This window comes from Budorcas taxicolor, chromosome 4 (assembly GCF_023091745.1).
Source record: "Budorcas taxicolor isolate Tak-1 chromosome 4, Takin1.1, whole genome shotgun sequence".
Taxonomy (NCBI): Eukaryota; Metazoa; Chordata; class Mammalia; order Artiodactyla; family Bovidae; genus Budorcas; species Budorcas taxicolor.
The window spans coordinates 82,705,526-82,722,470 of NC_068913.1; the positions used below are offsets into that span (position 1 = coordinate 82,705,526).

At 38.2% G+C, this 16,945-nt stretch overlaps 1 protein-coding gene across 3 annotated transcripts in view; it reads right to left on the bottom strand.

Moving 5' to 3' along the window:
- Positions 1-16,945, bottom strand: part of SUGCT (succinyl-CoA:glutarate-CoA transferase) — a 762,227-nt gene that overhangs the window by 655,209 nt on the left and 90,073 nt on the right. For 2 of the 3 annotated variants that reach the window (XM_052638791.1, XM_052638792.1), the window contains exon 8: positions 5,459-5,602. The exons of the other annotated variant lie outside the window; for it this stretch is intronic. In XM_052638791.1, coding sequence (XP_052494751.1) covers positions 5,459-5,602 — 144 coding nt within the window. The remainder of the gene's footprint in view (positions 1-5,458; positions 5,603-16,945) is intronic. 3 annotated transcript variants of the gene reach the window in all.

Sequence of the window (16,945 nt, forward strand, 5' to 3'; positions counted from 1 at the left end):
CCAGAGCCAAAGAATTAGGGTAGAGACATAGCATCAAAACAAAACAAAACAAAAAAAAGAGCTTAGGCTGTAGTGGGTTCAGAGAATGAATAGGCTCTTATCACCAACTGCACTACACTTCAGGAAGGCTTCAGCATAAATTATTACCTGCACATCACCGCCTTCAGAAACTCTCTGATACTGCTCATAGCTCAGAGGTTATTCTTAAGTGGCAACAGCAGCAAGGATTCAAGGAAACATGGTCATTGGTTGAAAAGACCTAACAGAATTTACAGATAGAGAAATAGAAGTCTTAAAAAGTTAAAATCTAAATTCTGAAGCATGACATATAAGGTCCAACCACATTCTGTAACCCTGTCAGAGCACCACAGCGAACTATCTATACCTCCAACTTTTCCATCCAACTTGGTTGCCTCTTCTAGTAAACCCTGAACAGCAGCATTGCCTTCCACTCCAACCTTTGGAGCACAGAGGCTGGGACACAGTGACTGTTCAGTGAACTAGAGCTGAAACAAAAAAATCCCATCATCCCATGACTCTAAATGCTATTTTTCTCAAAATTCTCATATTTCAACAAAAGCACTTATCCATAACATTAAATTCCATGACAGTTTTCACTCACAGGATCTAAACATGATTAGATATTGATGCAGAAGGGCCTACTTGGTTGCACTGTCTTACTGCAGCTCTTGGCAGGCTTTGGGGAAGTAGGGGCAGTCTCACTATTTGTCTCCTTATTACCGAGTGTTCTTCTGCTTCCCCTGCCTCTTACTCAATTTGCTTTCTCTTTAGCTTCACCAAAGGAAAGCTGAAGCTTGCCTGTCTCTCAGTGCCAAAGCTTTTCCTTCATTAAGCAAGGACAAGAGAACCAGTCAGGATGTCAGAAACCAGAGGTCTTGCTGTGACTCAGCTGCTCAAACAGGTCAACTTCTCTTAGCCTCAGTTTTCTTATAAGTGAAATGAAAACAGAAATTCCTCATCTACCTCTCTCCCTCAAATGATGATTATGAGGGTTCAATAAAATAATATGTGTGCAAGTGCAAAGCCCTAAAATAAGGCATAATAGATTTTTATTGTTAGAGGGTAGTTAATGACATTGGCCAAGTTATGAAAACAAAATAAGTGTCCATCAATGAATCTCACTTATATGTGGAATCTAAATTTTTTTTAATTTTTATTTTAAAAAATACCAAAGTCATATATATATATTGATGGTTGAAGTGAGGGACAGGGGGTGTGCAAAATGGGTGAAGGGGGTCAAAAGGCATAAACTCGCAATAATAAAATTCTAAAGTTAAGGAGACATAAAGTACAGCATGGTGACTCTATATTGCACATTTGAAAGTTGCTAAGAGTATATCTTAAAAGCTATCACAAGAAAAATATATTTGTAACTTTATATAGTGATGGAAGCTAACTAGACTTATTATGATGACCCTTTCACAATATACACAAATACCAGATCATCATGTTTACACTGAAACTAATACAATGTTCTATGTCAATTATAAACAGCTAATGAGTCTTAAATACACTAGTGATTTTAGCAACCTTTGACTGGGTTACCTGTAACACAATAGGCTAAATCACTGCTACTGGATTCACCAAAGGCAAATCATTTCATCATTAGTTGTTTATCAAGTACTTATCCTAAGTCAATCATTCACTACTTTTTTCTAATTTTCCCTAGCAAATCTAAGGGATATGAGGCATATCCACTGGTAACAGTGGTTCTCTGACTTATCTCCAAAGATTGGTAGACCTGCTATTTGACAAATACTTGGGCTTTGAAGAGGTCACAAACATAAATAAAAATGAACATTGCTCCTGCACACATGGAACTTACAGCCTTAGGGAGCAATGCAAACAACAAATTTAGACACACACTCTAAGTGTGCGTGCGTCTCTACTTACTGCGCTCTCACTTTGAAACAGCCCCACCAGTGACTTCACCCACCTTCATCCCCACCCCCAGGGAAGCACACACCTCCAGATTGTGAATCACTGTGTGAGGTGTCAGAAGAGAATTAAACTCTGCAATACTCTACAAGAAATTTTTTTCCCAAGTTAAGAATTGACATACTATAAGAAAAGCAGTCCAGGTAAAGATTAGGAGACCTAAGTAGAACCTCAAATACAGAACTGGCTGCATAATTTGTGAATACCGAGGCAAAATGAAAAATGTAGGGCCTCTCATTCAAAACTATTACAGATAGCTAGTGAGCTCGGAGAAGGCAACGGCACCCCACTCCAGCACTCTTGCCTGGAAAATCCCATGGATGGAGGAGCCTGGAAGGCTGCAGTCCGTGGGGTCGCTAAGAGTCGGACACAACTGAGTGACTTCACTTTCACCTTTCGCTTTTATGCATTGGAGAAGGAAATGGCAACCCACTCCAGTGTTCTTGCCTGGAGAATCCCAGGGACGGGGGAGCCTGGTGGGCTGCCGTCTATGGGGTTGCACAGAGTTGGACACGACTGAAGCGACTGAGCAGCAGCAGCAGCAGCAGCAGTGAGAAGCTGCTGTGCAGCACAGGGAGCTCAGCTCAGTGTTCTGTGATGACCTAAGTTGGGGGCTGGTGGGGGAGGCTCAAGAGGGAGAGGATATGTGTGTGTGTATATATACACACACATATAGCTGATTCACTTTGTTGTATAGCAGAAACTAACACAACATTATGAAGCAATTATATTTCAATTTTAAAAATTAGTAAGAATTTCAAGGCACCGACAGCAGAGCATTTAAATTAAGCCCAGTGCCTTCTGTGACTGCATAGGTCACAAACTCATGAAACCTTCATAGATTCCACATTTACTGAGCATGCAGTTTTTATGCAGTGACTAAACCTATTTCAGGTTCCTTGCAGATATAAAATTAAGGGAGGGAAGAAAAGACTTTCAATTTCACTCCATACCTAACCTCTGCCTCTCTGTTAAGGAGATAGATCATTTATTTGGAGAGAGTTCTTTCACCCTTTTATATAGCCATTAAAACTCTGACTGTAACTCAAAGCTAGTAATGAAAACCCATTAATAGTATTTATCTTCAACCATATTAATGTTTCTTGCCTCTATATACCACCTTAATTTTGTCTAAAAGAAAACAAAAAAGTCTCCAAAAGAGAGTTCCAAGTCTACTATTTTCCCATGTATGCCATTTAAATCTGAAATTCCCAACAGAGGTTTCTACAAAGTATTTTTTCCTTCACTAAAATGTCTCCTTGAACAAATTAGATATTTTCTTTTTTTCCTCTCCCTGAAAAATTATTCAGAAGCAACCTCCACATACGGTACAACATCTAGGTCTCATCCAGTGAAAAGTAGGCAAAATGTCAATTTGAAAGTGAGTTAAATAACCCTTTTATTCAACCTGCTTAGTGCTTAGCATTTGGCATAACATAACTGACAGCAATACAAACCAAGTGCTCTTAATCTGGAGCTTATGGAAAGAATTTGGGGAAGTCATTAACTTGAATGGAAAAAAATTATACCTTTTTTTCAATAACCTCTAAATTAAATTTAGCATTTTATTCCATTATGAACGTAAGCAACAAACCACAGGAGTATGTTGTTGTTGTTGTTCAATTGCTCAGTCATGTCTGACTCTTTGTGACCCATGGACTGCAGCACACCAAGCTTTCCTGTCCTTCACCATCTCCCGGAGCTTGCTCAAATCATGTCCATTGAGTCAGTGATGCCATCCAACCAACTTATCTTCTGTCGTCCACTTCTCCTCCTGCCTTCACTCTTTCCCAGCATCAGGGTCTTTTCTAATGGGTCAGGTCTTCATATCAGGTGGCCAAAGTGTTGGAGCTTCAGCTTCAGCACCAGTCCTTCCAATGAATAGTCAGGACTGATTTCCTTTAGAATTGACTGGTTTGATCTCCTTGCAGTGGAAGGGACTCTCAGGGTACTTCTCCAACACCACAATTCAAAAGCATCAATTCTTTGGCGCTCAGCCTTCTTTAGGGTTCAACTTTCACATCCATACATGACAACTGGAAAAACCACAGCTTTGAATATATGAACCTTTGTTGGTAAATTTAGCATTTTATTCCATTATGAACATGGGCAACAAACCACAGGAGTATGAGCAGTGCCTAAGTATGACTTGATTACCAGTAAATATTAAGCATATTTTCTTATCATATGTCAGTTACTTCAGCCACTACTTTAAAACCGCAATGGTTACTGAATCCTCTATTTTAATATATTATATAAATATAACATAATATTATATTTTAATATAACATATTAATATTCTATAAATATTATTAATAATATTGTTATTAATATATTATATAAATATAATATTACAACCTAGATAGTATATTCAAAAGCAGAGACATTACTTTGCCAACTAAGGTCCGCCTAGTCAAGGCTATGGTTTTTCCAGTGCTCATGTATGGATGTGAGAGTTGGACTGTGAAGAAGGCTGAGCGCCGAAGAATTGATGCGTTTGAACTGTGGTGTTGGAGAAGACTCTTGAGGGTCCCTTGGACTACAAGGAGATCCAACCAGTCCATTCTGAAGGAGATCAGCCCTGGGATTTCTTTGGAAGGAATGATGCTAAAGCTGAAACTCCAGTACTTTGGCCACCTCATGCGAAGAGTTGACTCATTGGAAAAGACTCTGATGCTGGGAGAGATTGGGGGCAGGAGGAGAAGGGGACAACAGAGGATGAGATGCCTGGATGGCATCACGGACTCGATGAACGTGAGTCTGAGTGAACTCCGGGAGTTGGTGATGGACAGGGAGGCCTGGCGTGCTGCAGTTCATGGGGTTGCAGTCAGACATGACTGAGTGACTGAACTGAACTGAACATAATATTATTTATATATTATATAATATATTATATGAATATTACATTATATATTATATTTTATAATAATATATTATATATAATAATAGTATATATTATAATATATAATATATTTTATATTATATTTTAATATAATATATATTCTATTTTAATGTATTAATGAAAAATCATATGTACTATTATAACACAACTTGGCTTTTACATTGAAATAACTGTATTTCAATATAATTGGCTTCCTTTGTAATTCTAAACATCTCATTCTACGCCTTCAAAAACATAATTCTGAGGAAAGGTCTATAGACTTTACCAGACTACCAAAATGGTCTATGGCACAAAAAAGATGACAACTCATTTCTGTCTCAAAAATAGTAACAGACCTAATAAAAACAGTCTTTAGAATTCTGGTTCAATAGCAATATCTACATTATAACTAAATTTTTGTGGTCCACTTATTTTAATATTACAACATCAAGGATACAAAAACAGAACAGCTTTTGCCGTTGTTTTTTTGGGGGGGGAGGAGCAGTTCCTCTTGTTTTGTTGTTTGTTTTTGCACATGACCATAGGATTTGATATGAAAACGTATAACACAGGTACATGTTTTTACTCCATTATCTGAAATGTTATTTGGAGTGGTACCTGGGATGACAGCAGGTTACAATCAATGAACAGTCCTTTTCCGGTTTTATATCTTTGTATCAATCCAGTCATAATGGCTCCATACGCATAAAGGCCAGTGGCAAGATCAGTCATGGCCACTCCTGGACGAACTGGATCTCCATCCTGATTTGAGGGTTGGGTTAAGGAAAACACAAATTGAAAATTAAAACCATCATATAAGTTCACAAATATTCTAAGGTCAAATAAAAGAAAGAATTGTATATCATGTGCTGCTGCTGCTGCTACTAAGTCGCTTCAGTCGTGCCCGACTCTGTGCGACCCCATAGGTGGCAGCCCACCAGGCTCCCGCATCCCTGGGATTCTCCAGGCCAGAACACTAGAGTGGGTTGCTATTTCCCTCTCCAATGCATGAAAGTGAAAAGTGAAAGTGAGGTTGCTCAGTCGTGTCCGACTCTCAGCGACCCCATGGACTGCAGCCCACCAGGCTCCCCCGTCCATGGGACTTTCCAGGCAAGAGCACTGGAGTGGGTGCCACTGCCTTCTCCATGTGCACATACACACAAAAGAAATGCAACAAACTGCTATTGTGGATATCTGTTGGTGGCAAGAATGTATTTATATTTACTATATATTGATCATATTTCTCAACCTACCCTCTACCAACCCAACTAAACAAAACCAAATGAAATAAAAGCTTCCCACTGTAAAATATATTAAGAGGGAACTTCAGACATGTTTTTTAAAACATTTTATTACACTTGGTTTTGTTTAGTTTGGTTGGTAGAGGGTGGGTTGAGAAATATGACAAATAGACTGTAAATATATTACTTATAATTTCAAGGATTCAAGCAATCAAAAGGCACAGGAGAAGCAGAAGGAGCTTCTAGACATTAAGAGAAGCCCTCACAATGACACAATATTTAAGTAAAGTTTTAATACTTATTAATGTCTTCAATTTATGTCAGTGTTAGTTGACAATCCAATCCTTGACCCATACATAAAGATATCAGAATAGTACCAGGCAAAAGATGCTTGCTCTGTGGAAGAAAAGCTATGATAATCATGAAAGTGAAAGTCACTCAGTCGTGTCCAACTCTTTGTTACCCCATGGTTTACACAGTCCAGGGAATTCTCCAGGCCAGAATACTAGAGGGGGAAGCTATTCCCCTCTCTAGGGGATCTTCCCAACACAGGGATCAAACCCAGGTCTCCTGAATTGCAGGTGGATTCTTTACCAGCTGAGCCACCAGGGAAGCCCTAGAAAGTGAAGTCGCTCAGTCACGTCCAACTCTTTGCAACCCGTGGACGGTAGCCCACCAAGCTCCTCCATCCATGCGATTCTCCAGGCAAGAATACTGGAGTGGGTTGCCATTTCCTAGAGAGCACATTAAAAAACAGACAGTACTTTGACAACAAAGGTCCATCTGGTCAAAGCTATGGTTTCTCCAGTGGTCATGTACGGGAGCGAGAAAAGTGAAAGGAAAAGTGGCTCAGTCGTATCCCACCGTTTGCGACCCCATGGACTCCATGGGTGTAAGTGCTGGACCGTAAAGAAGGCTGGACGCCAAAACATTGATGCTCTTGAGCTGTGGTGCTGGAGAAGACTCTTGAGAGTCCCTTGGACTGCAAGGAGATCCAACCAGTCCATCCTAAAGGAAATCAATCCTGACTATTCATTGGAGGGACTGATGCTGAAGCTCCAGTACTTTGACCACCTGATGCAAAGACCTGACCCATTAGAAAGGACCCTGATGCTGGGAAAGATTGAAGGCAGGAGGAGAAGGGGATGACAGAGGATGAGATGGTTGGATGGCATCACTGACTCAATGGACAGGAGTTTGAGCAAACCCAGCAGATGGTGAAGGACAGGGAAGCCTAGCATACTGCAGTCCATGGGTTCACAAAGAGTTGGACATGACTGAGTGACTGAACAACAAGGCAAATAAGAAGTACCATAAAAATTAGCTATCAAATTTTTTATCAACATTATTATTCATCATTGTTGAATCAGTTTCTATTTTTTACTACCTTGAATTATGCTAAGTCTTTCATTGCACATAATGCCTACAAAACCTACATTTCACAGTTCACCCTGTTGACACATTCATTCATTCACCTCCTTATTCATTAATTCCAGCTGTTGTTCAGTCATTTTCAGAAGCTAATTTTTCCTTTTCTGAAGTCTATACACGAACTATGCTAATCATCTTACAAGACAGCTGAATAGGTCAAAAGCAAGTAAGTGAGACTAAATAGCAACCCACTCCAGTATTCTTGCCTGGGAAATCCCATGGATAGAGGAGCCTGATGGGCTATAGTCTATGGGGTTGCAAAAGAGTCAGACACAACTTAGTGAATAAACAACAATTTTTTTTCCCCTGCTTCTCAACACAATTTCAAGGAAGATAGTGCCACAAAAATTGGAAATTTCTCGGAATCTTCTATTATTACTGGCAAAACTTGTAATGGCATGAATCCATAAATTTAAAATTAATACCATCATTTGGATTTAAGACTTTAACATATTAAACATGAGAGGTGAGTTCAAACTTAAGTTTATAGACATCACCTGCTTTCTTACTATAATATTAATATAATCACATTTTCCCTGCCATACTTTTCAGACAAATAGGGACAAATAAGAAAATAAATCTTTTATATTATATTTTAAATTTCCTGAAAAGCAAAGACTATACCTAATATTCTAAAAACATCATTACATTATCCAGCATAATAGTGAGATATTTGACCATTAAATAAACATTGTCATCCATATATTAGAAACAAAATTGCCACTGTTGAAAAATGACAATTTGTGCCAAATGAAATACTAATTTAAAGAGGCTTGCTTTCTGTGAAGACCTAGGGTGGTGGGATAGAGGGGAGGGAGGTGCAAGAAGGAGGGGATATATGTATACATACAGCTGATTCACATTATTGTACAGCAGAAACTAAAACAACATTGTAAAGCAATGATAATCCAATTTTTTTTAAAGAGTTTTGTTTTTAAGTAAAGAAACTTGCTGACACTTTTTAGATTCAAAGATATGAATAGGCTGAAAATAAAAGCATGGTAATGAATATATCATGCAAACAGCACACATAAGAATGTTGGAGTGACTATATGAATATCAGACTAAACAGGCTTAAAAGAAACAAAAAGAAAGCTACCAGAGAAAAACAGAGAGATTTTACAATAAAAACAGGATCAATGCATGAGGAAGTATAACAAAAGCATACATGCACCCCAAAACTGAACCACCAGAATACAAAAAGCAAAAGTGACAGATCAGAAGAGAGAAATAAACCCTTCAGGAACACTAGTAGGGATGTCAAAACTGAAACATGAATAGTGAACAATGCAACTAGACAGAGGATTAGAAAGAGAAATAAAAATTTTAAACAACACTATAAACCAAGTATATCTAATAGATATAAAATGTACATTCTCAAGTGCACATGGAACATTCTCTAGGTCTCCCTACAGACCATATCCTAGACCATAAGACAAGCTAAAATAAATTTTAAGTGAGTGAGTTCATACAAAATATGTTCTCAGATCACAATGAAATGAATTTAGAGTAAATAACATGCATATTTGAGAAACTCAAAACTATGTGGACAGTAAACAATGTACTCCCAAAACACCAGTAACAGAGGAAATCATATAAGAAATTAGAAAATACTTCAAGATAATGAAAATAAAGGCACAACATACCAGTATTTCTGGATGCAGCTAAACCAGTATTTGAAGGAAATTTAGAATTGTAAATACCAATTTAAAAAAGGAAGAAAGATCTCAAATCAGTTACCTAGTTTTCTAATTTAAGATATCAGAAAAAGAAGAGCAAACTGAACTAAAGCAACCAAAAGGAAGGAAATAATACACATTTGAACAAAACTAATGAAACGCAGAATAGAATCCCAACAGAGAAAATCAACAAAATGAACAGCTGGCTCTTTGAAAAGATCAGTAAAACTGATGAACTTTTAGCTGAATCGTCCAAGAAAAAAGGAGACTATTCAAATTACTAACATCAGGAATGGAAGAAGGACATCACTAACAACTTGCAGAAATAAAAAGTATTATATGGAAATAAAATGAAAAATTATACACTGACAATTTTGATAACCTAGATGAAATGGACAAACTCCTAAAAAGATACAAACTACTGAAACTAAAGAGTAAATAGAAAAAAAGGGGAGCAATCCTGAATGTTCACTGGAAGGACTGATGCTGAAGCTGCAGCCCCAATACTCTGGCCACCTGATGTGAAGAGTCAACTCACAGGAAAAGATCCTGATACTGGGAAAAACTGAAGGCAAAAGGAAAATGAGGCAGCAGTGGATGAGATGGTTAGATAGTATCACTGACTCAATGGACATGAATCTGAGCAAACTCAGGGATATGGAGAAGGACAGGGAAGCCTGGCAGGTTTGCAGTCAACGGGGTCGCAAAGAGGTGGACACAACTTAGCGACTGAACGACAACAGTCAACATAAGCATAAGATAAAACTCAAAACCCTTCATGAGAAAATATTCAACACCAACACACTAGGAATAGAAGAAGATTCTTCAAGCCCTTAAAGCGTAAATGTGAAGAAAAGTTAAAATCATAGTTAAAGGTGAAAGACTGAATGTTTGTCCTCATTAGGAACAAGACAAGGATGTCTGCTCTCATCGCTTCAACTAAACATTATGCTGTAGGTTTTAACCAGTGCAGTTAGGGAAGAAAAAGAAAAAAAAAAGACTGGAAAGAAAGAAAGAAAACTAACTTTATTTGCAGGTGACATACTTATTTATACAGAAAATCCAAAGGAAGCCACTAAGAAAATTCTTAGAACAAATAAGTGAGTTGAGCAAGTTTGCAAGATACAAGGCACCATAGAGAAATTAATATTTTTTATACACAGTAAAGAATAAATAAACCAAAAATGGAATTAAGAAGCAATTTCATTTACAATAGCATCAAGAAAAATAAAATATGAATACATTTAACAAAAAAAAACAAACATTCTGAAAGCTACAAAATATGGTTGAAAGAAATAAAAGAAGATCTAAATAAATGGAAAGACACCTCACTGTCATGATTCAAAAGATTCAAAATTGTTAATATTGTAATATTCCTCAAATTGATCTACAGATTTAGTGCAATTTCACCTATCAAAATCCTAGGTGTCTTAGAAAGTAATTAATATGGAAATTTCAGGGACAAAGAATAACCAAAACAATCTAGAGAAAGAAGAACAAAGTTGGAGGACACATGCTTCCCATTTTAAAACTTACTACAAAACAAGACGGCATGGATGGCACAGGCAGAAACACAGACAATGGAAATTCTCACCTTCAATTTTGACAAGCATACAGTCCTCAAACAGTGGGTAAAAGAATGAAGTTGGACTCCCTCCTCTCACTACATATGAAGTGAAAGTGAAAGTTGCTCAGTCGTGTCCAACTCTTTGCGACCCCATGAACTAAACAGTCCTTGGAATTCTCCAGGCCAGAATACTAGAGTGGGTACCCCTTCCCTTCTCCAGGGGGTCTTCCTAACCCAGGGATCGAACCCAGGTCTCCTGCAGTACAGGCGGACTCTTTACCAACTGAGCTATTAGGAAAGCCCCACTATATATAAAATTAATTCTAAATGGACAATAGGCTTAAACATATAAGCTAAAACAATTTTTTAAAAAAAAAAAGAATATAGCAGTAAATCCTCATGACTTTCAGTTTGGCACTGATTTCTTAGATATGACACCTATTTGGTTCAGCTGGGTTGGGAAGATCCCCTGGAGAAGGGAAAGGCTACCCACTCCAGTATTCTAGCCTGGAGAGTTCACAAACAGTCGGGACACGACTGAGCAACTTTCACTCACTCAATGGCAACAAAAGAAAAAAAGATAAATGGTACATGATGAAAATAAGAGTCACATGTGTTTCAAAGTAAACAATCAAAGAAATGAATAGATTAAAAAATGGGGGAAATTTTTTGCAACTCGCATATCTGGTAAGAAACTTATAAACAGAATTTATAAAGAATATTTATAACTCAGTAAGAAGACTAAGTAGAAGTGTTAGTAGCTCAGTTGTGTCCAACTCTTTGTGACCCCATGGATTGTAGCCTGCCAGGCTCCTCTGTCTGTGGAATTCTCCAGGCAAGAATACTGGAGTGGGATGCCTTTCCCTTCTCCAGGGAATCTTCTTGATCCAAGGATCAAACCCAAGTCTCCTGCATTGCAGCCAGATTCTTTACCATCTGAGTCACCAGGGAAGCCCCAATATGAAGACAATCATTTTTCAAATGGGAAAAGAATTGAATAGACATTTCTCCAAAGAAGATCTACAAATGGTCATTAAATGTATGAAAAGATGTTCAGCATCATTAGCCATCAGGGAAATGCAAATGAAAACCACTATGAGCTTACAACTCAACAATAAAAAGACAACCCAACTGAAAAATTAGCGGAGGGTTTAAATGCACATTTCTCCAAAGAAGATATACCAATGACAAATAAGCACATTGAAAGATACTCAATATCATTAGCCACCAAGGAAAGGCAAATCAGAACCACAATGAGTGGGACTTCCCTGGTGGTCCACTGGCTAAGACTCTGCCCTCCCAATGCAGGGGGGAAGGTTTGATCCCTAGTCAGGGAACTAAATCCCACATGCCACAACTAAAAGTTTGCATGCCACAACTAAAAAGATTCTGCATGCTGCAACTAAGACCCAAAGCAGCCAAATAAACATTAAACAAACTAACAAACAAACACAATGAGATGCCGTATCACACCGACTAGAATGGGTATCATGAAAAAGAGAAATAATAAAAGTGTTAGCAGGTGGGATTGTAAAATGGTGTGCATGCTGCATGCATGCTCAGTTGCTTCAGTCATGTCTAACTCTTTGCCACCCTACAGACTGTAGCCCACGAGGCTCCTCTGTCCATAGGGATTCTCCAGGCAAGAATACTGGCGTAGATTGCTATGCCCTCCTCAAGTCGATTTTCCCAGCCCAGGGATCAAACCCGTATCTCTTATATCTTTACCACTAGCACCGCCTGGGAAACCCAAAATGGTGTAGACACTGTGGAAAAAAAAAAGACTGGCAAGTTAACACATGACCCAGCAATTTCACTTCTAGGTATTTAACCCAGAGAATGAAATCATATGGGGCTTCCCCAGTGGCTCAGAGAGTAAAGAATCTCCCTGCAATGCAGGAGACCTGGGTTCAATTCCTCAGTTGGGAAGATCCCCTGGAGAAGGAAATGGCAACCCACTCCAGTATTCTTGTCTGGAAAATCCCAAGGACAGAGAAGCTTGGCAGGCTACAGTCCATGGGGTCGCAGAGTCAGACATGACTGAGCGACTAACACACACACACGAAGACATATGTTCTCCCAAGAAACATGTGCACAAATTTTCATAGCAGCATTATTCTCAGTAACATAAGAGTGGAAGTAACCCAAATGTCCATCAACTGAAAAATGTATAAAGTGTGGTATAGCTATATGATAGGATATTTTAGGCAATAAAAAGAAATGAAGAATTAATAATACTACAACACGGAAGAATTTTGAAAACACTAAGCTAAGAGAAAGAAACCAGTCGCAAAATGTCACACATTATATATCATTTTTATGAAACATCCATAATACGCAAATCCATAGAGAGAAAAAGTAGAACCCAGGGCTATGAGCAAGAAGGAATAGGGAGTACTGTTAATGGGCCTAGGGTTTCTTCTGGGGATGATAAAAATGTCCTAAAATTGATTGCACAACTCTGTGAATATACTAGAAAACATTGGATTGTACACTTTAAATGGATGAATGTCTCCATAAAGCTTTTTCATTGTTTAAATATTAATACCATCATGATGCTGGTAATTAAAACAGAAAAATAAACATAAATAAAAATAAAATTAATTTTAAAAATCTTTTTAAAGGCCTGCTGAAGAACATGTCTCTTGCACTGAAGAAAAAGAGGGCATCAGAGGATGAGGTGGCTGGATGGCATCACCGATGAAATGGACATGAACTTGGGCAAACTTCGGGAGATGGTGAGGGACAGGGAGCCCTGGTGTGCTACAGTCCATGGGGTCACAAAGAGTCAGACATGACTGGGCGACTGAACAACAACAACAAAAGAACATATATTTAGTGGAACTCTAGAAGTTATAATTCATCCAGGGCTGTTTGGTAAAAATAATTAAAGAAGCCATACCCATTCGTATTCTAGTATAATTCAGAGATGACTATGCTCATACACTGGAAATCCTTCATAATCACATTCCTGTCATCTAAGAATTGTCAGCATGCCAGAAGAATAAGGAAGTAAAAATAAATCACCATTTAGCAGGCAGGAAACCCCACAGAGAACCACACTGCGGCTGTCAAATGACTAAGTATTCCCAGGTGCAATCAGGCAGAATCAGAGAAGGGGCTGTGGATACGCCTGAAATGGAGCTCTACATCTGGAGCCCGTTGAAACCCTAATGCTGTGACAGTGCAAGCCAATGCATCCCTTCTCCTCAAATCTAAGAAAAATGGGGTGGTACTTTGGCCACCTGATGCAAAGAGCTGACTCACTGGAAAACACCCTGATGCCGGGAAAGATTGAGGACAGGAGGAGAAGGCGGCAACAGAGAATGAGATGTTTGTAGGGCATCACTGACTCAATGAACTATGAATGAGAGCAAACTCTGGGAGATATGAAGGACAGGAAGCCTGGGGTCACAAAGAGTCAGACACGATCTAGCAATTGAACAAATTTTATGTCAATGGGTATAGGAATTCATCACTCACAATCCTTAATAAATGTATTTGAGGATAAATGGGTAATTCAGGCACAGCCACTGTTACTACATGGGTTGTATAGGCATCAAAATATTTTGTCTATATATTTTGTCTTGTATCTATAAATAGACACAAGTCTATTTAACTTGTGTGCTTTTCAATATAAAAAGTAGAAATACAACATTAAAAAATGGGTCATTACTGACCTTGTTAAGCAGTATGTCCTAGAATCTCATTATAATTTGTTGGAAGAAGTGGGTTTAAACTGATACGTAGACTTTTGGAAATCAAGCAATATTTTTATTCTGCTGCTGCTGCTGCTAGTCGCTTTAGTCACATCCACTAAATTTTAATTCTAATAATCAACAGTAGAATGATTTTTTTCATGGTCACTTGGAAACTGCTTTAAGTATATTAAGTTAATGTAGCCTTTTTGTAAGAACAATTTGTGATGATTTTCCTAAATAACTAAAACGAGTATGCCTATCATCAACAAAGGTATAAGAAGATTCTACTTAAGAGTTAAGACATATAGTTATAGTTAGAGGACAAAGTACAATATAAAAATATTAAGAGTCCTCCCAGTTACTCACTTTACATATTCATTTGCGTATTTCTCCATTCTCACTGTTTCAATGTTATCTTCTTATACCATCTCATACCACATGATTAAAAACTCATTACAAGTAAAACCTGAACATTAGTGGAAAAATCAGGTAAAGCTGAGTGACATGTGCAGTTTAGTTAATAGTATCATTGTTATTGTTGTTATTTGGTCGCTAAGTTGTGGCCAACTCTTTTGCCACCCCACAGATTGTACTCTGCCAGGCTCCTCTGTCCATGGGATTTCCCAGCAAGAACACTGGAGTGGGTTGCCATTTCCTTCTCAGAGAGATTTTCCCAACCCGGGATTGAACTGCAAGGAGTCTGTCAAGGCTGTATATTGTCACCCTGCTTATTTAATTTACATGCGTGCTCAGTCACTTCAGTCGTGTTCAACTTTATGCAACCATATGGACTGTACCCCACCAGTCTCCTCTGCCCATGGGATTCTCCAGGCAAGAATACTGGAGTGCGTTGCCATGCCCTCTTCCAGGGGATCTTTCTGACCCCAGGGATTGAAACTTGCATCTCTATGTTTCCGGTATTGGCAGGCAGGTTCTTTACCACTGGCGCCACCTGGGAAGCCCCTATATGCATCATGTGAAATGCTGGGCTAGAAGACTCACAAGCTAGAATCAAGATTGCCAGGAAAAATATCAACAACCTCAGATATGCAGATGATATGACTTTAATGGCAGAAAGTGAAGAGAAACTAAAGAGTCTCTTGATGAGGGTGAAAGAGGAGAGTGAAAATGCTGGCTTAAAAATCAACATTCAAAAAACAAAGATCATGGCATCCAGTCCCATCACGTCATGGCAAATAGATGGCGAAACTATAGAAACAGTGACAGATTTCATTTTCTTGGGCTCCAAAATTACTGCAGATGATGACTGCAGACAGAAAATTAAGAGGCTTGCTCCTTGGAAGAAAAGCAATGACAAACCTACACAGTGTTTTAAAATCCAGAGATATCACTTTGCCAATAAAGGTTCTTTTAGTCAAAACTCTAGTTTTTCCATCAGTCAAAGCCCTAGTAGTCATGTATGGATATGACAGCTGGCCATAAAGAAAGCTGAGCACCAAAGAATTGATGTTTCAAACTGTGGTGCTGGAGAAGACTCTTGAGAGTCCCTTGGACAGCAAGGAGATCAAACCAGTGGATCCTTAATGAAATCAACCCTGAATATGCATTAGAAGGACTGATGCTGAAGCTGAAGCTTCAGTACTTTGGCCACCTGATGCAAATAGCCAACTCATTGGAAAAGACTTTGATGCTGGGAAAGATTCAGGGCCAGGGGAGATGGGGGCAACAGAGGATGAGTTGGCTGGATGGCATCAGTGACTCAATGAACATGAATTTGAACAAACTCGGGGAGACACTGAAGGAAAGGGAAGCCTAGCATGCCGAAGTTCATGGGGTTGCAAAGAGCTGGACACAATTGAGTGCCTGAACAACATCTACTATATTAGCAGGTGGATTCTTTACTGCTGAGCCACCAGGGAAACCCTAATAGTATCATACCACTATTAATTTTTAGTTCTGATCATTGTATTGGGTTGGCCAAAATGTTTGTTCAGATTTTTCCATAAAATGGTACAGAAAACCTGAACAAACTTTTTTGGCCAACCCAATACTATGATTTTGTAAAGCATTAACATTAGAGGAAACTAGATGAAGGGTATAGGAACTTTCCATACTATGCTTGCAACTTTTCTCTAAGTATAAAATTGCCTTTAAATTTTAAACTTGAAATGTAAAATCTGAATTATTCTTTAAAAAATAAAATTTGACAGTTTCAAAATGGCAGAAATGTTTGTGGTTTTTACTGATATTTTTAGAAAATTATTCAATCTAGAGAAGAAGGCAATAAAGAAAACTATTCACCTGTAAAGGTGTTCATTTGTTTCCTTTACATCATAATCTCTTTAATTAAAAAATTAAGAATATAAAAAAGATTATTTTCCAGACACAATTTAAGAGTGTTGAACATTTTGTATTTCCCCATATCTATCCTCACTACTTTCAGAGTTTGCCAAATGAAATAGATTTTTTAACGGAAAGAAAGGAGAGAGGGGAAAAGAAAAAATGGTGTTTTTCTAAGTTACTTG